This window comes from Trichoplax adhaerens, genomic scaffold (assembly GCF_000150275.1).
Source record: "Trichoplax adhaerens TRIADscaffold_3 genomic scaffold, whole genome shotgun sequence".
Classification (NCBI taxonomy): domain Eukaryota; kingdom Metazoa; phylum Placozoa; class Uniplacotomia; order Trichoplacea; family Trichoplacidae; genus Trichoplax; species Trichoplax adhaerens.
In genome coordinates, this window is record NW_002060945.1 from 8,019,650 (window position 1) to 8,046,744 (window position 27,095).

The window sequence follows — 27,095 nt, forward strand, 5'->3', positions numbered from 1 at the left end:
GTAAAAAGTTAGAGTACTGTACAGTACAGTACTGTAAGCCAACTACAGTACATACTGTACAGTACTGTACACACTGTGAGTACAGTACACTACAGTATACTGTACTGTACTGTACAGTACTGTAGTATTGTACTGTACCGTACCATATGTACAGTACCGCCGGAACGCCTATACGGTACTGGTTCAGTACCGTATTTCTATCGGTGAGGTGATTAGTGGTTACATCGGTCAAATCACAGTCATTTAGCTTCGCTTTGGCCCGTCGCTCGCCGATACCTGTAGCGGGAAAATCTAGGACTCATTTTTGGATTTTCTTCACTTTCCTAATTGAATTCATTAATCTAATTAGTGACAATCTTGCTACCATAAACACTTCAAAATGGTAAGAGTGAATATAATATCTTCTTATGCATCAGTTTAGTAGTCTTATACTAGGTATAGTGGCTGGTCAGAATGGCTGCTATTGATTTATTTTGGTATTACCGTACACGTATACTTTAGTACGAATGTTAGTTAGGCCGCCATTGATTTGACTTCTTAAATCAATGCCGTACAGTAGTAACGCAAATGAAACATTAATCCTAAGTGTATAATTTTCCGATTTTGAGCGATAGTTCCCTTTTAGCTTGTTACTAAATCCTTTATTCTATCTTTGATTACACTGTTTCTTAAGATTAACTATGGCACCACTGTGTCATTTTCAATTTTATGTGTCTCAATTTTCCTAAAATACAGTAATTACAGTAGATGATAAACGGGATACCAGATACTCATACAGTACACTAAGTACAGTATGGACTGCACTATACAGTTCAGTATAACACGGGCGATAGCGACTTCAGTACCGCATGTTATTCGTAATCCTCTACACTGTGAATATGGACTTCTAGTGGACATTGCAATCATTGTAATTCTAATGATCGTCTCAGAGTCTGAATTGATTGATTTATTTATTTATTTACTGTGACATACAGTAAACATAGGTGGATTAAAATGCATCATGCTCACGCGCACGGAAAGTACATAAATGCATCATATTTTATTGTTATGTTAGCTCTTTCTTTCTTAGTCAGAGTCTATAGGAAACGTATGTCCTGTCCTAAACACCAATGCTATTCGAAAATTCAGTAATGGTAGCTATGTTGTGTCGTAGTTTTTGGCTGTATTTGAGCGTGAGAGTTTCATTTACTATCATTAGAACATCTTGTTTGAGAGGAACTTACAGTACTTAGTATTACGATCGGTGATGCGCTAATATTTATGGACGTTTGGAGGCGGAGAAGGACACACCTGTTGAGATTTACTCTACTTCTGGAAAGTGAACAATAAGGGCATTGTAGAATCCTTGAATGTGCAATGCTGGATCATTTAATTTAATATCGGAACGATCGAGTTTTTAGTTACACATGTACACTATTGTACAGTACAATGCTCCTGTCTGTACAGTACAGTATTCTTCCTCATTGTCCATCATATTCCTATTACTGGATACTGTATAGGATAGGCAGAAAGTTAACATTCTTCTTACAAATCAGCTTTCTTTACCAAATTGAGAAAACGTGGTGTAGGATCACGTATTTTTACCATTGATTTGTGAGCGTAAAATTCATTCAGTTTTATTGCTTTATTTAGCGTGAATGTATCTCTATCCACGTCGGTCAAGCCGGTGTTCAAATTGGCAATGCTTGCTGGGAATTGTATTGCTTAGAGCATGGTATTCAGCCTGATGGTCAGATGCCGTCAGATAAAACTATCGGTGGCGGTGAAGACTCGTTTAATACATTCTTTAGTGAAACTGGCTCCGGAAAGCACGTCCCGCGCGCACTCTTTATTGATTTGGAGCCCACTGTTGTTGGTTTGTATAAAAAATACTGTATTTTATTTGATTTAAGCTCTCCTAGACTACTGCAAGCTTTGCATGTCTTGAAGCAGACGATGGCATCAATTTATCTAATGTACTCTTTATCACTGAATAAATATGAAACTTATGTTTAATGATGTCATTCATTCGCTCAAATGCCAACAGATGAAGTTCGTACCGGTACATACAGACAACTCTTCCATCCCGACCAGCTCATCACAGGAAAAGAAGACGCTGCTAATAACTACGCTCGTGGCCATTATACCGTTGGTAAAGAACACATCGACGTAGCTCTTGATCGTGTGCGCAAATTAGCTGATGCATGCAGCGGTCTTCAAGGTTTCCTTATCTTCCACTCTTTCGGTGGTGGTACCGGATCTGGATTCTCTTCTCTTCTTATGGAACGTCTATCAGTCGATTATGGTAAAAAATCGAAATTAGAATTTGCCGTATATCCAGCTCCCCAAATCGCTACGGCCGTAGTCGAGCCATATAACTCGATCTTGACTACTCATACTACTTTGGAACACTCTGACTGCGCTTTCATGGTCGATAACGAAGCTATCTACGATATCTGTCGTCGTAAGTTAGATATCGAGCGTCCTACGTATACCAACTTGAATCGTTTGATTGCGCAAATCGTATCATCTATCACCGCATCATTGCGTTTCGACGGTGCCTTGAACGTCGATTTAACAGAATTTCAGACTAACTTGGTACCATACCCACGTATCCATTTCCCGCTTGCTACTTACGCTCCAGTTATCTCGGCCGAGAAAGCTTATCACGAACAACTGAGTGTGGCTGAGATCACGAATTCTTGCTTTGAACCTGCCAATCAGTTGGTAAAATGCGATCCTCGTCATGGTAAATACATGGCATGTTGTTTACTATTCCGTGGCGATGTTGTACCTAAAGATGTAAATGCGGCTATCGCTACCATCAAGACCAAGCGAAGTATCCAGTTTGTAGATTGGTGTCCAACCGGTTTCAAAGTCGGTATTAATTATCAGCCACCCAGCGTGGTTCCAGGAGGCGATTTAGCTAAAGTACAGCGTGCAGTAAGCATGTTGAGTAACACTACAGCAATCGCCGAAGCATGGGCTCGTCTTGATCATAAATTCGATTTAATGTACGCCAAACGCGCTTTTGTTCATTGGTATGTCGGCGAAGGTATGGAAGAAGGCGAGTTTTCAGAAGCTCGTGAAGATTTAGCAGCATTAGAGAAAGACTATGAAGAAGTAGGTGCAGACTCTGGTGATATGGAAGGTGACAATCAGGAGGAAGAGTAATTGTGTATCTTATGCGTTTTACATATACAGAATTGTAGCTGTTTGATTCTTGATATTTACTGTGCTACGTATCGTACGGTGTGACGTTATCGATTAATCTACTTCGTGCTCAGATTATAATTGAAATCGGGACTTGCTAAGAATGGCTTACTTGGCAACAAGTGTTATGCTAATAATATATAGTCGATGATTAGTGTTTCCGGAAAAGGTTCAATTCTTGCTTTTATCAACAATTATAATTATTTACTTGCTTGACAGTAATTTGCCTTTGTCATATAATTCAAATAGATTGTACCCTTGATATGTACCCGATTTTGTGCCTTTCTTGCATCATTTTATATTAGATCGACCTTAAGAGATAATTTCAAAGTGCGATTATGCTTCATGCTCTCGTAAATTAGAAAATTTTTTGATTTGAATGGTTTTTATATGCTTTACGTCATAGCTATCATGGTACTGATCATCATGAATAATCTATGTTTTGTTTCATCTTCATTTGTTTAACTGGAATTGTATATTACTGCTTAATTGTATAAGATTGAATACTTTATGACAAATGCCCAACCTGTTTTACAAATAAATAGAGATTTATTTAGTGCGAGAATGTGATGGGATGAGTGATTGACCTGATATCCCTATAGCTTGCTATTTGGAAGGATTAATTAATGCAAATTTAAAATTTTGTAGCGTACTTAATATATTCACTATCTATGCAAGTAATTATGTACGTACATACAACTATTGAAATCCGTAATCTGCCAGTATCCAAAATCGCCAGATTTAAAATATCAACAGTATTTAAGTACGGTACTGTAGTTATAGCCATTGAAAAGGGTTTAGGTAAAATTCACAGGTCAACTCGATCATTTGTTTTTACAGTGTAGACGTTCGGTGTTACGGTAGTAATATATTCTAATTTTCATGCTTATGTGTATATCGCAGTCTTACAATCAAAATCAATACTCTACGTTGGTGGTATGCCTCACACAGATACACTGGGATGCAATATATTATTATCTATAATATGCAATATATAGCTACGTAATACAGTACTAGTAAACGCATAATTTAAATACCGTACAAAGTGCCTCGCCGGTTATCAATGAGAATTGGTGAAGACCATGAAGTACAAAATCGTAGAAGCATCTGTATTTTCCATACTCATTACAGATAATTTTATGTCATCGGTAGAAAGTCTAGATATCATTAAAAGAAGGAATGAAATAAATTGCCAATCGAATTTTGAATTCTCAGGAAAACCGAACTACTGTGCTATATTAACTTAACGTAAAACCTTGTACGCGTTTACAATGTTATGATTAATAGGAAATTAATATTTCCCTTGCTAGAATTTACCGATGCAGGTAGTCTTCGTTTGATCCACGATCGTAAGTGTTCCGAGATACCGATTTAATACGCAATATTTACCACGGTGTACGTACACACGTTCTCTATACCGAAAACAATTTACTGTAAAGTGTAATCACATATTTGCCAGCAATCATACATATAATTAATCAAGAAGACAGTATCACATAGTTACAGTATTGATAAAGCAAACTGTTATGCAGTAGCACTTCTATAAATTGCTTTTCGTACGCACTGTACACTGTGTACGGTACAGTAGTATCTGAAACATGCCAGTATACGCATATTAATTTTATTTTATATCACGTTAGAGATTTGCTCAATTTTAATAGCTCAGATTTTGAGTTAGATGATTGCGAACCTAAAAGGTTGTAAAACCCAAGCACTACAATTAAATTGCAACAAATTTGAGCAATATCAAGCGCTGGAACATAACATTTCTACCTTACCCCTAGACACGCCCAAGAATTCGCTTTTTATAATTCAATTATACCATGCATACCGTTTTATTAACCGTGTAATGATTATCTATGGAATAACATTCAATTTCAACTATGGTCCCACTCTCCGTTTGGCCGTGATGGTATTACCAAAAATATCGGCTCCTACTTATGTATATAGATGTATAATGGGTCATTTCACTCATTTTTTTTATCAGTCGCATTAAATACAGTACAGGTTACAATATATTACACGTATTTACGATTGATTTATTACGATAGCTACTAGATAAGGACTACATTAATGTAAGCTATGTATACTGTATATCTGATAATGCATTTGCGCTATATTTGTACGACATTGTGCCAAATACGGTGTATAGGATTCTGACAGAAGCAATTATATTGCAACATTTACATTGTTTATATTTGTTGTCAATAGCATGCGAGTATTTAAGACTATTTTATTAGCGTATGCCGTCCTGTATACTAATGTAGTCATTGAAGCCACAATGTAGACCGCCTTATTTCACTGTCAAGTTACTGTTTAAGTTAATTGACTAAAAGGGGTAGAAGCGCCAGGACCTATGTTTATGGATGAAAACTTTATGATGATGCTTTATTTTTTTAGTCTACGTACCATATACGAGTAAATAATTTTCGATTTCCGTAATATTAAACTCTAGCAGCAAAGGCTATACTAGTATTCTATGGCTGATTTTAGTATGAAGCATACGTAAACTGTAGCTATGGGTCCTCACTTGCACTGCACAGAATGTACGAGTTATATCAGGCATGCGAATATTAAGCGTACAGCAAGTGCCGATTAAAATTATGCTTAATAAAATTGCCACACTTCAAACTCTTTAATATTGTCTAATTTTGTTTTTATTTTTTGAATTGAATAATGTTTATTGAATTGTTTACAGTTGAATAATCGGATTGGCTTCCGGGTACTGATTGCAATGCTGCTATATCACTACACTACTAACCAACTCCAACTTTTAACCTATCCAATTTCATAGGCAGCTAAGTACAGTATTAAAAAACTGCAGATTTAATGCACTCGTGATTATAATAATACTGTCACTTCGCACTGAATATACTGTATTCCGCCATTATATATGCATACAGTATGACTGATCTGAAAAATTAATTCTTACACGACGATGAATGGATTGATTACTGGTTAAAGTACAGTACATAGTACAGTTAAATTGAGATTTATAGTTCATACTTTGCATAAAGTAGTATCAGTCAATATATTTTTCTGTAGGTACAGTACAGTTACTACTGCATATTGTTCCAGTTTCAAGCAGTATGGATGGCATGGGCATAGTCAGTGATCACATGGTGGGGAAGTAGGTAATGTCTTAAAACTGATCGAAGTTCAAGCGTTGGAACTTAACTTCAAATCTGAAGCTGGTTCAGTCCAAGGGCAATATTATTATTAAAAGTTAAACCGGCGTAATGTAAAAAGTACAAGTAGTCAAGTACAGTATAATATTAACGATGATACAATAAAATCGATCCTATTACGAAATATTATATAAACACAGTAGACTGAGTCATTGATTGAAGGACTTAAGAACTTAGTGCTAAACATAACAGTTATTAGCACAGCACATAACTGAAAATACTGATCGTTTGTACCTTGGAAACGCTTGGCGTTTCCAATTTTCTGGAGAAGAATCAAAGCAATTAAACGCCGCCATGGACTTCTAAATCTATGATTCCATAGTGTATCAGTGTTTTTTGGGACAGGTACGGGCATCTAGTATACCGTAGTTTTTCTTTTATGCACGATTTGAACTTTGAACACTTTGGCCACTTCCTTTCTAAGTACGCATGTGTATTGGACTCCTGTCCTGTTGTCCAATGTCTGGCGTCGGTCATCACGTATAAAAAGAACGGCCCCTTCCTATTATTGGCCATTCATAGTGTCCCTTCTGGCTCGGCACGTGCGTACAATTGATTGTTCGATTTTGTTATCGAGAAAAGATTGCAGCCACCATTTGACATTTCTTTGGTAACTTTTGAAGAAATTGATTGCGATTTTGACGTCTATATTAATCATGGGTGATATTCGTAAGGTCCTTATTAGCGATAGCGTAGATCCGAAATGCAAAAGCGTCTTGGAAGCAAAGGGTATTGAAGTGACACTCAATACTAAGCTATCACCGGCTGAATTAGTTGCTGAAATCCCGGTAAGAGTCTACTGTTATCGTGTTTTTGGACAGTGTGATGGATGTATTTGGTGTTGCCTAGTGGAGTGATATGGTGGATATTGATCCTCCAACGATACTAGGGATCACTCAACACAAATTGCTTCTCACCTTAATAAAACTCTCGTTTTTCCCCCAGTTCCCCTTGCTTCGTAGAACAACTTCTCTTAGTCTCAGGTCAAGCTTTAAATAGCAGAAGGCCCTCCCCTTTTTCTGATGTTTTCATTAAATTAATGCATCATAGTACACTTGTCGATTAAAAAAACGTTGAGAGAAATATTTCTCGATCGCTTGGTGTACTTGTTGATAGTTCAGTTCGAAACTAGTTAGTGTACATCGACGAGCCAATATAGGGTATTACTTGAGCTAAGCGGATATACTGTACTGATCTGCAATTATAATTACAAAGTACTGTATGTACCGGGTAGTTCACTTCCTGAGGATTTTCGCAGTGCATTTTTCTTGAAAGCTCGAAAAATGACCTTTTTCGACCTTTTATACCAAATCTTCGTACTTGACACTTTATTGCAAGTATTTACTACGCTTTTGCTGTACTTTGCATAATTTTCAGTCTTATCTACAAATACCATCATAATATTGTACAGACAGACAATCATTACATCTAAAGTACAATACATTATTGGAAACAAGTGTAGCAGTTGTCATGTTGAGCGTAAATACCATGTGCTCAACTGCTTGCTCACCTTCGGTCTTATGTTGATTCGTTTTTCTCCTACTGCCAATCATAACCAACAACATAGCAATCATCTGACTCGAATTTTGTATTGACGATGTTGTAGAAAAGAAAGAGTACTGCACTTTACATTCTCAATGACCACAACTCTCGTAGGTAACAAAAGTAGACTAAAATTAGATGATCTGAAATTACAAGTATATAAGCCCTGTATACGTGAAAGATCAGCTCATATCCAATATAGTTACCCCTTCTATTCACCGTCAATACTGAACTGTACTACAATGTCTTAATAAAATTAAATTATAGTACTATATAATTCTTTGAACGCTGTTGTTATGCTCCTAGAACTATGACGGTCTGATTGTAAGGTCGGCAACCAAAGTTACTGCTGAAGTTATCAAGGCTGGCAAAAATTTGAAGATAATTGGTCGAGCAGGTACCGGCGTGGATAACATTGATATTAAAGCAGCAACTGAATGTGGTGTTATTGTAATGAAGTACGTATTAATGTTATGAAAGAGTGATATCTTTGCTATATCATTATACAAATTAAATTCCTAAGGCAATCCTGATCTAATATCTTCCCCTGGTATCATTTAGTACTCCTGGAGGAAATACTCTTAGTGCTGCAGAGCATACATGCACTTTGATGGTTTGTCTTGCTAGGTTAGTGATAATAATTTCTGACTCATTAAATATTTGATAATCTTTTATGGCCATTGCTTTGCTTCGAAAGTTTTCAAAAATCATTGCAGAATCAATGAGACTTAATAAATATCGCTGTGTTAACGACGGTGTTCTTGGATATTTGTATCAACGATCCTATTCGATTAAAATATCATAAAAAAATCGACAGACGATACCGTTTTAGAAATCTTGTCTACTGTCTTCATACTTATAACTGTCAATAACAACGTGAAGTAAAGTACCTTACTGTACTGCTTGCTAGATACTTTACGGTGTAGAAAGGACTGTATTGTTATTAATGTTAACAAATACACAATTTTATCTTTGAAATTTCAGACAAGTTCCTCAGGCTGCTGCTTCTATGCGTGAAGGACGGTGGGACAGGAAGAAAGTAAGTAAATTACTTAAATTAAAGTATAATAATATAATTATTAATAGCCGAGTCATCGCTTTATATTGCAAATCTGCCACACACTTGAGAAAATCACTTAAAGCATCCTTGATTTCATTTGTAATCAATATTAATACTGAAGTTTTCGTTAGATCGCAGAATATCTGTATATTATTGTAAAATAGTAATCTGCCACATTCGTATTTTAGTACATGGGTATCGAGCTAATGGGTAAGACGTTGGGCATTATTGGTTTAGGAAGAATCGGCCGAGAAGTTGCAACACGTATGCAGAGTTTTGGTGTCAGAGTAAGTATGATTAGGTTGCCAGGTCGTAAATCAATCTTACCGAATTTTCGTTAACTTTTTGTAGACTGTTGGCTATGATCCCATTGTACCGGCAGAGGCCGCTAAAGGTTAAGAATAAATAACATCTCTGTTCGGATTAATTACAAAATCTTCGCTTGTAGGATTGCTAGCAAACTAAATTGTTGCTCTTATTCAACAATTGCGTCTCATTTTTGATCTTTTGTTGGTTGATAGAATTCGATGTTGAATTCTTTGAACTAAATGATCTGTGGCCTGAATGTGATTTTATTACCGTGCATACACCTCTGATCCCGCAAACAAGAGGTACATTTAGTTGTTGGTCTTTAGTAAGACTGTGAGGCCTTTTATAGTAGTAGATACACTGCTTATGCATGCAATTTTCCTCATTCTAGGCCTTCTAGGTGATGAAACTTTTGCTAAGTGTAAGAAAGGCGTTCGCGTTATCAACTGTGCCAGAGGAGGTATCATTGATGAAGCGGCGTTATTGCGTGCTTTACAGTCTGGCCAGTGCGCTGGTGCTGCCCTTGACGTATTTGAGCAAGAACCACCTCAAAATACCGAATTAGTACAACATCCTAATGTTATTCCCGTATGTCATTTGGGAGCTAGCACTGTTGAAGCTCAATCGCGTGTTGCTGTCGAAATCGCAGAACAATTTGTCGATTTCAATGAAGGAAAGAGTTTATTTGGAGCGATAAATGCTAATGCCATGGTGAAGGCTCTCTCGCCCAGTGCCAAGTCATTAGTCAAATTGGGAGAACGTCTTGGTCGTCTAGTTGAAGTATTGTATGGGCTTGAAGCCTGTAAGGAATTATCAATTGTGGCTCAGGGTCCCGATTACAGCGAAGCTCCATCATTTTTACCGGCAGCGATCTTGAGCGGTGTTTTAGCCCGTGATGCTTCTGGTGTCACTCTCAACTTAGTGAATGCCCCTGATTTTGCGAAGAAGAAGGGAATCACTGCGAAAGCTACGTATTCTGCTACACCAGATGCCAGGCATAGCAATAGCATCACCGTCAGTGTGGGAGGACACGTCTTTGGAGGTACGGTGATTGGAAATTTTTCTCCTGTCTTCACTGAGCTAGATGGGAAACAATTGCATTCTCCTATTAATGCTACTGGCAACATCGTCATCGGCCAAGGCCCGGCAGGAAGTGCTCCAAAATTTATGGTCACTATGGCTGAGCATGGCATTTCGACTTATGCGTGTAGTGGATCTGATGGTATTGGTATGCTCGATGTGTCGGCGGTTGTACCAGAAGAAGTCTTCAATAAAATACGATCCTTGCCTGATGTAAAATCAGCTGACATGTTATAAAAGCACGGCATTTTAATGTTTGCTTTTAAGTTTATATACTGTTAATTAACAAACTGATGTAGACCTTAATCCGAATAGCAGCTACCTGTGTTACTGTTTTCGCAGAATCATTTTAACTGATGACTCTGTTGTGATCGCGTTAAGAAGTCGTTCAGTTGCACTGCTATAAAAACTGTAGCTACGTTTTAGCTATACTTTATTCGCCAGAAGTTGCAGGTGGAGTTACATAACCCATTGAATTACAGGTCGCATGATGCGCATATTTGCAAATATCTGTTGCTGGTTTTGTAACAATGATGTTTATTATGATACCGATTCTTAAATAGGATTTCATTAAAGCGCTTTAATGATAATTGAATTTGATATTATCTTGTCCAATGAGATTACCGTAGTTAGTTAATAATAGCTTTACTTGATCGAAGTCGGATTATAACTAATTGCGTGTGTTTTATGATCTGGTACCGTACTGTATTGTGCCTAAGTTAACGGACATACGGTAGAATACGGTATGTCCATGGTAATATGTTCAAAGGAGAAGGTCTTATCGCAGTAGGGTGATCGTAAATCATGATCTGCTAAAGTTATCTAGTGGGTAGTTGTAAATAATTGCATACGCGGCGCGAATGATCGGTTAAATCATCCATTTGTCAAGTTCATAAGCTGGAAATAATGGAAAGGTGTCCTGCAATAATATGTCCACTTAATCCCTATATACTTTAATGTATGCATGCAAGTCCTAGAATACAAGAGCAAATTTGTCACCTATGTACTAAGTAGCGATGCGTATTTGCATACTACCAAGGTATGAAAGTTATTGATGTAATTTAAATACAAAAAATTGCAAAGAATAATGTACATTCTGATTGCACTTATATCCCGCAAGTAATAATACTAAATGCAAATACAGTACGTACTGCCGTGATTGTTCATCAAATTTACCGATGTATCTTGGACTAATAATCGGGATAAGCTAAAACAAAAAGTTTCTATACTGCATGAGCATGCATTATAAGTTTACACTTGGTGGTGGCTATGTACTAACTACGATTTCCTAATATCATCTAATAAAATCAACCAGGTTAATATTTATACATCTACCATCTAGCCCGATATACGTTGATTGAAATGAAGTAGTTGTATATCTTGTTTTATTAAGCGGTAGTTATACCTTAAGAATATACAATAAGCACTGTTGCATATTAAACTACAATAATTTAATATTTTATTAATTGGCTTGGCTATTGTATTAGCATTACTGTGAGCTATAGCTCTACTGCCGCTACAAGATTCAATATCGATTATGGTATTACATCTAGAGATATCTTGTTTTCGACTAGTATGATATGCTATTACAGTTATCAGTCAGTCAAATTGCAGCAGCTTCAAGTCCTTCGACGTTAACTAGTTACTATACTTTATGTAATACGTATTATCATCGCAATGCTGATTACAATATGGATGTAAAAGACTCAAGTGAGCCAATAACGTCATCCTTTTTGCCTAAACTACCGTCACTGAGGCCCTTGTCAAAGTATGCACCATCATTTTTCAGTTTCAGGATGTCCGTAAATGATAATTCTCGAGGAAAGAAGGCAATGTCATCTATAATTCATTAGGTAGTTATTGTAATAGTAAAAATTTAAACCGTGATTAATAGCAGTACAATATCTAAGTGTATTATTAAATGATTTGCAATCAATATGAAGTAAATTAGTTAGAATTATGAAATGACCACATACCAATCCAGAAATCGATATATTGATCTTCAGGTAACGTTGGTGAAAGGCCAACTGTTAAGCTTGGATTTATGTCTGGGATATTGGTACTAAATATGGAACAAGGTATGGCTGGGGCTAGGCTATCTTTAAATCCGTTGACGTAAATATCAATATCTTGAGTTATTACGAGTTGATGACAGACAATAGTAAAAGAAATTTAGAAAGGTCAACATTGCAATGAAAAGATTTACTAGCGCTCTAAAGTATCAAAGAAAATTAATCCAAATTACGTAAGCTAAACCCTGTCTAAATTGTATTCTTGTTGCCATGCATCAACAGCTAGAATGATTTTTTTCTACTCACGTATTGCTAGAATACTTTAGGCAAATGTTTCAATAATAACTTACCATTGCCCAAATAGCCGCTATTGGGTTCATAAATTACAACAATATGGTTCCAATCGTTCTGAACGGTATCAAAAGAACTGCCAATAATGCATTTCGATTTCCTTTGCATTGTCACACTTAGTAAACGATATCCACTTGGATCTTTGTTAATTACGATCTCGATGCCGCGATCTTTAGCAAAGGGACCAGTTTGAGGTTCATAACTTGATAATAAACGAATTGACATATCGTTTGCTGAACTCTTATCTTTATACCACATTCCAAACGTAAATCCATCATGGCATTTTTCGGGATCAACAAGACATTGATCAGGAAACGAACCTAGAGCGTAGAACGTTAGAAAATAGATAATACCTGTTAATTCTTATACTGTATAACCAGATTCTCTTCCCTTGCGATACTATGGTTATTGTTCTGATATTAAAATATTCATCAGAGTACTTGGATCGTTGTTTAATATCATTTCAAAATAGGATCGTATTGACACAGAATATTATTTCTCTAATTAAATATTAGATAATTTTTGATATGAAATGTATTTCATATTCTATTCTTAATAACCTAAGTTTGCATAAGCTTTAGTGCCTCTTATTCGCAAAGCATTAAGGAATTTGCCATTATCAAGACCAACAAGAAAGTTAGGTGGTAGAGGAGAAGTTGGATTAGACGGCGTAATAGAGGTAGATCCGACGACATTTTTGTCAAACATGTCGATTTCGTCCATTGGCCAATAATACGGGGTTTTATCTAATTAAAATAACATTATAAAATTTGTGAATTATTTTAAATTGAAGGTGCATAATCCATCACAAAAATCTCAGTAATGATTGCTGGGTTATGCCGACGATTGATCTTTTATTTTTCATGAGAAAATTGAGTTAAAACTAGAAATAATACGTATTAATTAGATATTCTATAGTCTTGTCGCAATATTACGTTTACGCATGTTTTATATAGAATACTCTTCCATAATAATTATCCTGTGGTATACAGATATTAGATACACAAAAAAGAATTCGCAGAGACTATGTACTTTTCTAAGATTCTTCTATAAAGTAATTTAAATCGTTTACAATAAAATAATACGATAGACAAGATATTATCAGAGTTGATTATCTTACGCATGGCAATAATTAAAAATTGATGCTTACCATAGCAGCCGTACATTTGATTGATAGTAACATAATCGAAGTAACTCATGCCCAAACGCTGTCCAATTAATGCAGTACCTATAATAGGAGTTATAACGTCTGTTCCATCTGTACTGAAATCAGTCCTTCCGTAATGCATCACGGAATTGTAATCGTATTCCACTGCAAAATCATCATTATGAGGATTGGCATATGTATTGAAATTATGTTGATATTCTATAATAGTTGAAACATTATAGCAATTTGTTAAACATCAGAAAAGTTCTTTAATAAACTGTTTTCTTACAAAACAATGTTTGCAATTCTACTAAAAGAAATAACTCTTATTTTTTAGAAACCATACATGTAAATATGCAAATAAGTAAAGGTTACAATATAGGAAATTACAAAACGATTTATTCCATTACCACATAAAAATAGTAAATCAAAATTTCTACCGAAAATAATTCTGTATGAGTGATGAAAGGCAGGTAATAGTAAAAATTGGAATTATTTACAGCAATATTAAAGTACTCATGTTGGTATAAGCCTAGTGATACAATATAAATTTAATTTATGTCAGTGAATATATTTTGTGTTCAAGCTATACCTGGAGCAACTTTCGATAAGTCAATGTTAATGTAATTATCTCTGTCTAATCTTGATTGGGTATGATGTAAGCCTAATACATGGCCAAGTTCATGGGCAATAATGCCCTCCGTGTTTGTACAAGAACCAGATTCTAGTGAAACGATGTGCATGGCTGCGTGCTTGCCAACAGGCGCTGAACAGCTAATAGAATTATAAATTCGTACCAAAATCGATTAGTGTCTTAATCTGTATAATGCATAATGAATTAGTAATTTGCTTGCTAATTAATAGCATAAAGATGTCTACAAGTAATCTGTAACCTGTTGGTTTAGATAGCGTTAAATTGATGAGAACTATCTTACCCCAAACCAGATAAAATATGAACATAGTCGACTTCGGTGGTACGTTGAACGAACTTTATGCAAGTTTCATCTTCAATATCCTCCATAACCTTTTCTATTTTAGACCTATGTTTCGCAGCTATAGATAAAAGAGAAGTAAGTATTAGCTTAAGAGTAAAATGATGTAGCTAATTGTGCTATCCATTTTCTCTGAGTAGAGTTTAAGATAGATTTCACTCTATACTATTAACGTTAGAGCAGAAGCAAGGAATTGAGTATTATACAATATTAGCAAAATATAGGTACTGTAGATATTCGTTTAGCGTTACTGTGGACAACACCAAGTAGTTAACATGACCATAATACGAGCAGAATTAGTACCGTAATAGAACTACTTAACCAATGATAATTGGTAATATAATATAACTATAGCTATATGGTGGAAATCTTTTCGGGTAATTAATTAATTAAATAATTAACTATTTGCTTATAAAAGTTACTTATATTATCGAGGTCTTAAATGATGTTGCTAACAATCTTTTATTGCAGCGATTACGTCGACCATTGATAATTACAGATATAACAAGGATAGCAATACTAAATATATAATTTTCCGATATTAAAATTACTATATTGTACCTTTAAATTTGAAACTAAAAATTTAAATTTTATTACCTACCACATAAAAATATGATTATGAATATTCTACAACAGAAACGAAATAGATATATTTTTACTATAGGGTTTTGTAATCGTACATTGACAATATCACAAATGTAAAATATTTATATCCCAGCTGAAGTTTTATGGAAAAATAATTTGAGGGTAGATGGTCTGAGGGCAGATGGCATATATGCATATTATATTTTATTAAATTAATTATATACACTTTTAATTGGGTATGAGTTAAATTAGTTTAACTTCGATCTATATCAACATTTTAAGCTTATTCTACTAAGTACCGTGCATAAACCTCGAAATGTAATATTCGGAGGATTAGTTTAATAAGTGACATAATTAAATAATCGACTAACTGATCTGTAACTCATACGCATATCGCGCTAAATACAGTATTCAATTCAGGTGATAATGCGCTACCTTATGAAAGATAAAAAACGAAATATATGGTAGAGTAGCCTAAGTAGATCAATGCTGCACTTGCTACTTATAGCCATCTGTATTCATTTTCGATAACAATAAATAACTTTTTTTGCAGTTATCAAAAATTTCAATTAATATCAAACATACATCTACAAAAGTATCTGAAAATTGAAGTAGTAAACATAAATATAAAATAGAATGGTAGTTAATAATTAAACAAACAAGACCATCAGGCGATTGATTAATTCTGTTATAACTATCATTACAATAGCCTTGTTTTTACTACTTTCTAGCAGTTTAATTTCTTCACAATATACTAATTCAATTCCCGTATCAAAACTGCAGAAAAATTATTTAAAACTTACGGTAGTTCTGATCGAAGACGTAGGGTACCCTAGCACCACTCCAGATATTGCTACCAATTCCAGATTGTGCTTGAGATGTTGTCCGCTCGTTAGTAGTGCTACTGAAACCATTCTTTAGGTTACTTTTAACGCTTTCTGCTGATACTTCAGTATCAGCTTCAATCACTGTATCTGGTACAATAATATCACCTTCCCATAAGTTACGAGTTAAATTTAAAGCTGTAAGAGAAAAGAGATAAGTACAGCTTTCAGTTTGAATCAAGGCAGATTCATCAATCAATAAAGTTAAAATTAATAAATCTTTATTTGAACTTATCCTTAATTATAGCATTTTCTCTTTTTCTTTTAATAACATGGTAATGTTTAGCTTACAGTGCTACATATATATGTAAGGTGATGATGTACGATCAATAATTAATTAAACTCACTCATTTTGTATTGCCACAATAGCATAAGACAGCAAAGACAATTATGCTTATCCTATAAGGTTAAGAGCGATTTGAGCTTTAATCTATAAACCGCTTAGCGACTACAGTATGTTGTTTTAAAAATTATTAACTTCATTCTGAATTCTGATATTGATATCTTCTTATCCGAGTATAATACTTGACTTGGGCATATTAAGAAAAAAATTGTAGCAATGCAGGGCAACTTAATTAATTCACATACGATTGCCTTATAATCCAAAATAAAGATGACTTCCACATTGGCTATAAGCCGCTTTGGGTTTCAATTTTAGCTGTTTGTATTTAGCCATGATATACGTAAATAAGAGTGTAGATAGAGTTTAGCCGAATTTAAAACACTATTTTATTTAAAGTTTATAAAATGGATTAATACTTAAGTACTAATAAAGGAGTCGATAATTTAGGGTAAAACTAAAGGTTACTTGTTACTTGCAAGTAAAGAGTAGACAAAAAACTTAGAATACGATATTCACAAACTTCGGAAGTGATGAAAAAAATGATGGGAGAGGTAAAATTTGATAGCTCAAATACAATTTCATTTGTCAGATCAATCTATTCCGAAAATCTTACATAGCTTTCTAATAGTTATTTACCAGTATTTAATGCGAACTCTCATGACGCTACATCGTAGCACTGAACATAAAATTCTTCGTTAACGGAAATAGTTTCTTTGAATATAGGTCAAGTATGCCTAATTATAATACTGATAATGATATTGCTACATTAGCGCTTATTTAATTACGGTAGTTTATTGTTATTCCCACGTAGATCAATAAAAAATTTTATTGAAAATTTATTTTAACCGCATTTCCTACTAGAAAAAGTTATATTTTGACTTTCGATCGAGTTGTAAATCAAAATGGTCACAAAATATTACACTATTCGACAGTATAATAATAACTTGCAGCAAAATTCCGACAAGACTTGAAAAAAATCGTAATTTGAGGTAAGACAACCAATAAAAGTTATATATAAAGTGTATTAGTTTAGCGATCTTTTTAGCTATCTTTTATAATAGCCCGATTATGTTACAATAAGGATCATGAGTAAATTTATCATATTTCTGGCAATCTTATTCAATTTATTTTTAGATCTTTCTATCCCCAAGAAGCGTTAAATTCATGTAAAATTATAGCTATCAGTAGGGTAATTTGGTATTATGTTGAGAAAAATATTGTGCTATCCTATTGCATCATCGTATTTCAACTACTAAATTTTAACTTTACTCGTTTTTATTACGGGATTAACTCGGTATTCCAATGCCCTTTAAGTAAGATGATTTTAAATGTACCAAATTAGCCTATATAAGTCAGCCGTTGATTTGAAACAAAGAGATCGAAGTGGTATTGTGTTAAACTCGCAGCTGTATCTCCAATAGACGCCAATATTTCAGAGAGCTGAGTACGAAAACGAAATATTCTATTTCAACAGTTCATTTCTGCATGTAGCTTCATATCATCAGTGTTTCTAACTATCAAAAATGAAATACTAAAGGGTGATACAGGAGAAGAGAGTATTATTTACAAACAATATCATTATATTATGTATCGCTACTGTATCTTGTTTTATATTAGTCCTGTCATTATTTACTTTATCGGTTAGTTTTTTCTCTCACAATACTAATCAATTTTCTCACATTTTGAAATAAGGTATTTCTTAATATTATAACTCGTCATTTTCAATTATTAATTTACTTTTGATATTGCATGTCGTTGATGATGCCTTAATCATTTCATTTTTCGAAAAGAGATAAGTTCTCTATGCTATAAGCTAAGCTTTTGAACTTGTAAGGAATGAATGGAAACAACTCTCTTATTCAAGCGCTTCTATCATTGTGAAGTAAATTAAGGTGAAATTTTGCATAGTATTAACAGATCATGTGTGCGGTTAATGATGGTCTTGAGATCGAAGCTACTATAGTAAATATATGTTTATAATATTAAACTATCAATTTGAATTAAGAATAATAATTTGATCTTACCTTCGTTAACCTGAAGAATTAAACTGCTCGCCGATAAGCTGCTATTGGTATTTTTATCCTTGAGTTTCTTATTTTTTCGATTTTTTCGAGCTTGTTTTCGTAACATTCTTAACACCTGCTTGCGATATTTTTTATCCTGTTTCAATTGTCTTTGACGAAAAAACTTCAATCTATCTTCTTCATCCAACTTGAGTAATTTATCATTAAATTTTTTCTTATTATCATCCGTACTATAAAGTCTATTCAATTCTTTCAGAGACTTATTGCCTTTGCGTTTTTTTGAAAGCTTCTTTTGATCACGAGAAGTAATACTTGCAACACCTGCATTCTCACTGTCATCATCATCTCGTTCTGTAGCTCTTTTAAACAATTTATGGAGAGTTAATTTATCATCAAATTCATTTTCATCCGCTTGGACCATCAAGGCGATGTAGCAGATGGAAAATGTTAAGACAAAGTAAAGAGAAATAGCACTGTGCAATTTCATCGCTAGTCAGTGGTAATCTGCTGTTGAATCAGATCGATGAGAATAAAATTTTATTAGTGGAGATGACTTTAATTTGGTCAGTTATCGACGATAACTTGGAGTTATAATGAAATTGATACGTCAATTGATTAATCCAATTGGAGTAAATACATCGACTAGGATTAATATTTACCAGTAAAACTTAATTTCGGTTTCCAATAATTCTTTTCTACTTCTTAATTTACTGCCCCTTTGACTTGCTAACTGTTAATTCCTTTACCATACTATGCGCCGATAGTTTAACACAGCAGATGTATGTGCAACGTAATTTTATAGGCGAACGCAAAGTAACCTATTCAATTATTCAATTAACTACGGTATTTGTTTGGCTAATTCAAAATAGGATTGTTTGTAGGTTTACCTTAATGGATATTTGTAACGTTGCATTAACGCATAATTAATAGAAAAATACATTAATATACATCCGTTGACAGGAAGGTCTATATGAAATAAGATTTAAAAATAAGTCAATGCAGTAGAAAGCTTTTCATTTTATTTCATTTATTATTAAACAAGCTATTCCTTGACGTCAATGAATAAGAATGACTAAATAGAAAGACGTAGACCAACATTGTATAATCAACAACGAAAACTATATTCGTTACGACAAATGTCATAGAATCATTGTAGAATGGCCACTGTTTACTATTTGCTCTGGAAGTAAACGAGGAGACAATCTAACATGCAGTAGATCAGTTTATTGTTATCCAAACTCAGTCAGTGTAACCTACGCAGGATAATTTATCAAGATTAAACGATGAAAGTTTTATGATTTCGATCATCATTGTTAAGTATAATAATCTCAAGGATAACCTATGGTAAGGTAGCAATAGAACACTAGTTTACACTGAACTACCTAATAACAACAACATAACTATCTCGATATGCAAATGAATAATAGAAAAGTATCTATAATAACAATATAACAATCCAGCCAAGTGGTAAATGTAAAGACCTAAATAATTACCGATAATTTCATTTACAGGCAATATTTTCTAGTAATTGAGCCGCTAAAGAACTGGATAACTTGCGATTATTACATCATTTAACAAGATTGAATAGTAGAAGGAATAATCCTATTTACTCTTTTAATACTGATTTATCCAGCATCCTGTAATTAAAATATTCATTTTGCTTCATTAATTTTGTACAATTACGTTCAATTCGAGTTTCACAGAAATAGCACAGGATATAATGTAAAGAGATGGTTAATAGATACTTATCTGCTACCATAGAGTTAAAATTGATATCCTTTTTTTACGCATATATGGTAATTAATGACGTAGTATAGGATACAGTTTGCCTTTTCCTTTTGGAGAGGCTGATGTATCCGAGTACTACATCTCCATACAACTAACCCAATTATTATTCCTTTTATCTAATAGTTTACAATTAGTTTATTACCCAACTTCTTTAGCCAAGTCATTTTTAATTTAAATTATTGAAATAGATAAATCGATTGAAGTACAGCGCATTCAATTAATCTAATAGCGTGTGAAATTATTTAGATGTTAATATTGCTAATATTGCAGGCACAATTACCTTTTATAACACCGTCCTCTAGCTCAGTGGTGTGTAGGTCTACAGTATAAGGATAAGAATCACTTTTTTAATCGACTAATAAATGCTAATAAATAATTTGGATGTTATTTTATCTAATTTGAGCCTTACATCCAAGCCGAATTTTGAACAGTTATTAATTGTACCTTAAGTACCGTTATTGAGTTTCGCCAAGGCATTGCAAAAGAATCACTTATGGATGCGACGCCTGTTAGTGTAAATTTAGGATATTGTAATGATAATTTTTAATACTATTATAGAAAGCTCGGTAAAGCATCTTTTTATCATAAATAATTTATTAGAGAAAAAGTATATGGATGGTAATACTTTCATGCGAATGATAATAGTAAAGTCTATCAATGAATAATTTTTAAATACTATAATATAACTTTATGCAAAGACTTGTTATCCAGGTACTTATTTCGGTCAAGAATCTTGCTAATAATAACCTTTATAAGGTATTCGATCTGAGTGGCCTATAAGTTCATGATCGATTCGAAACGAATATAACTTATTGATAGAGTAATGAGAATTCTATAGCTATCTTATTAATATTATTATTGACTTAATTATATTGGTATTTTTAAGCAGTAGTGATAGCGATAGAACGATTGCTAGAAGATACGTGCTTTAAAATTCTATTATTGAAACGGACGTGTTAGAGAGGTAATGGTAAAGGAATAAAACGGTAAATTGCAGGAGTAAAATTATAGCATTCCAATCATTGTTGAACTGACAAATTATTTCAATTGATGATCGCCGTTCATATTAATGAGGTAACAATGCGATTGATCGTTAACATTAACAGTGCTATGGAATGTAATAAACAAAGATGATTTAGAATCCTATTTACTTATTAGTATAAAGAACGTGATAAAAGAAGTAATTTTTATGAAAGATGGTATTAAATGCGATGAGTAATAAATGATAGCCATTAATATTTAAGATGTTATTCTCTGTAAATATGATCAAGATTCTTAAAGGGTACGAGGATCATCGGCTATAATAACAGGATAGGAATAACAATTGGAAGCCTTTATGACTATATAGTTCAATAGCAATGATAAACTGACTTCAAATATGAATGCAATAATTCAATACTTAACCATTTCTAGAGACATTATCGATACAGCTGTGCTATTCCTAGCTGATACTAGTAACTCTATACATATTAAATATTAGCGCAGAATTATACTGGTGGATAATTAATTGTCTAGCCCAGATATCCTATTTCAATAATTTACTTTGAAGTCGGATTGTATTTGCGGTATTGTAATCGACGCTGTCAACGTTATGCACATATATAGAAGTTGAAAGTATTTAGAATTTGGTTATGGTCAATTACTATTGGAATGTTTATTATATATTAATTACAGTTTATTCTTAATGGAGGAATACATACTAATCGGTTAATAAAGAATATCACTTTCTTATTAAATAATTAGAGGTTTTCCGATAGAGGATACTACTAATAATTCCTGTTTGCATAGTATAAGAATTAAAAATTTTTAAATCAAGTACAAAACTTGAAATTTTATCTTCATAGTAAGTTCATCGAATTGATTTAATTTTTATGGTGATTAGTAATGTCAGTATCACGATTTTAGATCCATTCAGTAAAATATCTCAATCATTTACATTGAGTGATAAATTACTATAGGTATTAAATAAGATACATAGAAAGTTCATGATAACAATTGCAGCCAATTCTCTGAAAGTTATTAATTTAGCGAGAAAAATATTTCTAGATACATTTTGATCAATGACTTACTTTTCCCGCGTGATAACAGTCGTTAACTAAATTTTGATACTTTGTCAGTCAGCCTTATACAATTAAAGCGACTCTGTACAAAACGCCTTCGTCTAATTAGAATTAGGACCTGAAATGATAGAATATATAGTAATAACGATTTACTTCTCTCTGTTGGTTGTATTGTATCAAAGATTTCTAGAACGGAAAACAGAAACTGAAATTCATAGATTTCTTATGTAATTCTAGTCAACGTAAATCTATAGTTATCGTTTTGGTTGATCAGTCATAGAAGTCCAAATCATTGAAATTTGTTATTGCACGCCAATAATTTAGTATTCCACCGTGCGATAAAGGTGCAACTGCTTTACTAATTTATACGGTGTACGTAGATTGATAGGATAATTCTTTTATTCCTTTCATGTGAATACGGAAATATTTGCTATTATTTTAATCTTCAGGGATAAAAATGGCGGATAACTCTTTATTATTTTACAGAATAACATACTCTTAGTCCAGATACTCGTGCAAAATAGATGATTGCGAATAAGAGTGTAGGGCGGAGATAAATTAGGAATATAATTAAATATCAAAGTACTATATAAGGTCTATGTAGCTGGATATTCCGCTATTTGGGACGGTTCACGATAAATTGCTATCTTAGACAGTATTGAGTTATTTTCTGTTGTTGGGGTTTCCAAAGTTCAGCTCGGAGTTGCTGTTACTCTCGTAATAATTTTCCACTAGATATACTATCATACAATAACTATATGAAATACTGCAGTCATAACGTTAGAATCACAAAATCCGCCCTTTCTTCAATAGAAAGATCGAGGTCGGACTATATAACCGAAAATAATCATGCAACTATGAAACGTATGTAACTCTTAATAGTTGCAGGCACAGTATCTATGGTACTGCATATTGAATATAACACTGTGCTACAAAATCGCATATATTGGCAGTAAAGCTTCTGGTAGTAGAATTATTAGCCATCATAAGTAGATAGATTTATACTCGTATGATAGAATACATAAATTACTATCTATTTAAGGGAAAGTGTTCCATTAGTTATTCAAGTGTGATTTTACACGACTATGTTGTCATCAATAGATTAATCTAGACTATTTAAGTACTGTCGATGGGAGCTCGTATTCCATTCAAGCTCATGATATCTTACTTCAGATTCTTATTAAGAGTTAATTATTATTTTACTTTATTAAAACCGTGTAATAGAAAACTTTTTTAAATTCCATTTGGGCCGTTCACTTGATGAGAATTAGATCTCTTTAGATTAGACGAGTTGCATACTTTTATTTCAAAGTTATAAAATATTCAATTTTATTAGTTCTCAAGCCAATACCAATTTGTTACTATATCATATCTATTTTAATTATTAATATCTCCTCAGTCGTTTAGATATCATAATTAATTAATTGCTTAATAATAAATCAACAATATAATATTTTTGATAAAAAAAGACCTGGATACAGTAATTGTTGAATGAAAATAGTATTGACATATTGCATGACAGCAACATAATTGACATAGTTTATTACTCGAATATATAGGCAATGTATAATTTATCTTCCGGATTTATTTATGCAGTAGATTGCAAAATTAATTAGGTTACCAACATTTAGGATATTATATAACCTAAAAGCTAATTTTATTTTTAAAACCACATTCATGCGTTGATTTTGACCTTTTAAGACTTTTGGGTTTGTGCTAAGATGCAATAGCGTCTATATAGAACCATGTGATGAATTGAATTTATTACCTTGCTTTGTTGATTTAAAAACATTATATAATAAATATTTAAAAATATTGAGCGCTTTACTGAGCTAAATGGGATAAAATACAAAGCTTTTAGTGCTTTAATTCCGTAATATTATACTTTTAAAATAATTTCAATATAATCGTCGATACAATTCTACTTCACGCGATTAAAATTTGAGTCATGATAAATCACTCAATCAATTAATTAATAATATCTGGTTAATTAATATAATATATGCATTTAGTAAGTAACTGTTAAAAGCTATTATCCTAGTGAGTATTTGCTACGGCTACAATTGGAGTAGCTTGATATTCGTAGCTCACATGGCAAAGTTCATTATTGTAATGCTTGCTGCGATAGTAAATGACTTACCATAACTGCTATTTAAGGTCGCTGTTATATTTTTGGCAGCGATTGTTATTATGCGTAGAATATAATGAAAAGGTTAAATCTTAGTTCAGGTCAGTTAAATTAGGCAACAATCTTGCGTAAATTAGGATTACGTATGAGTAGTTGGTTAAAAATATTTACCGTAGGAAAGCTATGTTAGGAATGTTGTAGTTAAAGAAGTATGTAATAGTAAAGGATGGTAAATAGATTAGAGTATGTTTACAAGTAAGATGTTTCCTATAAAACGGAAGCAATTCGAATAATGCAGTCTGTGCTAATTAAAGTGTTGTCCTTACTACTTCTAGTCGTATGTATTTTACGTGATATAAAAGGGGCATTTAATTCAGTAGATTTCTTAAAGACTTTGTATTCTCTTGTTCTAGAGATTAATTTGTGACAGCATATTCTAAACTTGAGCCATAGCAACAGATATACCTACCGAACTAACTTCTTCTGGATATTTAAACATACTACAGACGACCATGACTGGTCAATAGCTGATACAATACTACGATTGAAAATGACATTAACATAACAACACAAGTTCTTTGCATGTGAATTAATGCTATACTCGATTATGTGTGCAAATACACTTTTGGGTATTGCAAAGTCTTCTGTTTTTCATTAATAAAGAGATTTATGATAATAAGTTTGAACTTTATGAAGTCCTTCAATATCTTGTTGATTGCAGTAAAACTAAATCGGTCGGAGCATATCAATTTTATACAATTATATATGAGATTATGGTTCTAGTAGTTATATAAAGTATATGTAGCATGTTAAGTCCCTAGTAAATCCTCATCAATCAAAATTATAGAGCCTTTACTGTGTTATTATGCCTAAGATCTGTAAAATCAGTTACTTTTTCTCATACATAAGCGTATAGTATATGATTCAAGATATATAATTACCCTATGCGTATCATGGCTCAATTATATAAATGTAAGGCCTTATTATATCTTTGTTTCTTGCTGTAACTTTAAAATAATTTCAGTAATCATTTATCTTGAAACTACTATCGATATGATAATTTCATACAAGGATTGTCGACGAGAAATTTCTATGATATTCAAATCCTCATCATGAAGTAACAGTTTTATTTATATTAACTCTTAATGTCCATATTATATTTTATAGCGGTTATTGATAATGAGAGTGTTATTTTTGATCGTTCAAAATACGGATTACTTTACTTAATTTCAACGCAGTATTTTTTGTGTATCAAATGATCCCTTTTAACGATCGTTTCTTTGCCAACGAAATGATACACTATATCGCCTTACTCCTTTAATATACGGCCGAAACAAATAAGTGGTATACTAAATTAAATATAAATGATATCGATTCCATGCTGCATAGTACTATTTAAGAACTAATTTTAACGTAAATAAATTTCGTTTCATAAGCTTCAAAATGGGAAGATTTATAAAGCAGTTTCAGATAGTGGTGAGCACCCACAATATCATAAATTTCCAGTTAATAGTTGTGAATTTGTATATGATTATAATATTAGACGTAAATTGAATAGTATAAATCATTACTATTTGTAAGCATTATCATAAAGAAGTTCTTATTCCGTGGGGCCTTTTCACGGCATTAAAGACTCTTGTAGTTCTCAATTATACCGCGTTATTTATTAGCAAAATGTAAATGCTATGCATAAAAGTTGTTAAAAGCTAATCATTTGGAGAGCTTCTAATTAATTTTCTTAAAGACGTTACTTTGTCATAGAATTAACTACAGTTAAAACGGATGTGAATGAGTTAGCGTTGCAATTGGATAGTAATATGAATATGCACAGTGGATTTTACCACCTGAATAGTAGACACAATAACATAGCCTGGCTGTAATCATAGTAATAAAACTCTTCTAACTTCTGCTCTAAAATTGTCTGTTCGATCACTGTGAAATCATATCGCTAGGCCATATAGTCATTTAATTTTATGATTTTTAAAGATGATACGAATGGACAAATAAGGCTCTTGTATTACTTCATGAAAAAAATAAATAACTGAATCTGGGCTTGCTAGCCATGCAAACTTCTCCAAGAACAGTATTAACTGATATAGCTTATACCTAGATATTATCTTTATAGCAGTATCAAAACCTCATCAGATAATTATAGTCCACTTTAAGTTTGCAAAATCAGGTGCCTGCGATAATTTTGTTTTACGAAAAAATATTTACCTAAATGTTCTTATAGATATTTTTTCTTAAAAACATGAAGACTTTATGTTTTGATAAAATATACGGAAACTAGTTAGTTATCTAATTAATTAACGATTTATAACAAAATTTTAGGCTCAAGTCGTGCTCTTGTTACCAATCGTATGATATACGGTACTTTCGGAGGCACGCTCCGATGAACTCTAAATGTTCG

At 33.1% G+C, this 27,095-nt stretch overlaps 3 protein-coding genes across 3 annotated transcripts; 2 read left to right on the plus strand and 1 right to left on the minus strand.

Moving 5' to 3' along the window:
• Positions 1-1,109: 1,109 nt before the first annotated feature.
• Positions 1,110-3,153, plus strand: TRIADDRAFT_54914 (alpha tubulin; the record flags this gene model as incomplete). The annotated part of the gene is made up of 3 exons (XM_002110630.1): positions 1,110-1,172; positions 1,633-1,855; positions 2,027-3,153. The coding sequence occupies 3 exons, from the start codon at positions 1,110-1,112 to the stop codon at positions 3,151-3,153; spliced, it is 1,413 nt and encodes a 470-aa protein (XP_002110666.1).
• A 3,877-nt stretch (positions 3,154-7,030) lies between these two features.
• On the plus strand, positions 7,031-10,710 carry TRIADDRAFT_37449 (uncharacterized protein). The gene is made up of 8 exons (XM_002110631.1): positions 7,031-7,168; positions 8,229-8,380; positions 8,484-8,549; positions 8,907-8,961; positions 9,171-9,269; positions 9,334-9,376; positions 9,504-9,593; positions 9,683-10,710. Exons 1-8 carry the CDS (start codon positions 7,037-7,039, stop codon positions 10,606-10,608), a joined length of 1,563 nt encoding a protein of 520 aa, XP_002110667.1. The 5' UTR covers positions 7,031-7,036; the 3' UTR covers positions 10,609-10,710.
• Positions 10,711-13,888: 3,178 nt separating this feature from the next.
• On the minus strand, positions 13,889-14,546 carry TRIADDRAFT_8107 (uncharacterized protein; the record flags this gene model as incomplete). The annotated part of the gene is made up of 2 exons (XM_002111163.1): positions 13,889-14,100; positions 14,474-14,546. Coding segments are annotated over 2 exons (285 nt in total), but the record flags the coding sequence as incomplete, so codon positions are not given.
• Positions 14,547-27,095: the final 12,549 nt, after the last annotated feature.

Coding starts and splice junctions, on each gene's coding strand:
- TRIADDRAFT_37449 (XM_002110631.1), top strand. CDS start 7,037: ATGGGTGATATTCGTAAGGTCCTTATTAGCGATAGCGTAGATCCGAAA. Junction 8,550..8,906: donor TTGATGGTTTGTCTTGCTAG/GTTAGTGATAAT, acceptor TTGAAATTTCAG/ACAAGTTCCTCAGGCTGCTG. Junction 9,594..9,682: donor TCTGATCCCGCAAACAAGAG/GTACATTTAGTT, acceptor TCCTCATTCTAG/GCCTTCTAGGTGATGAAACT.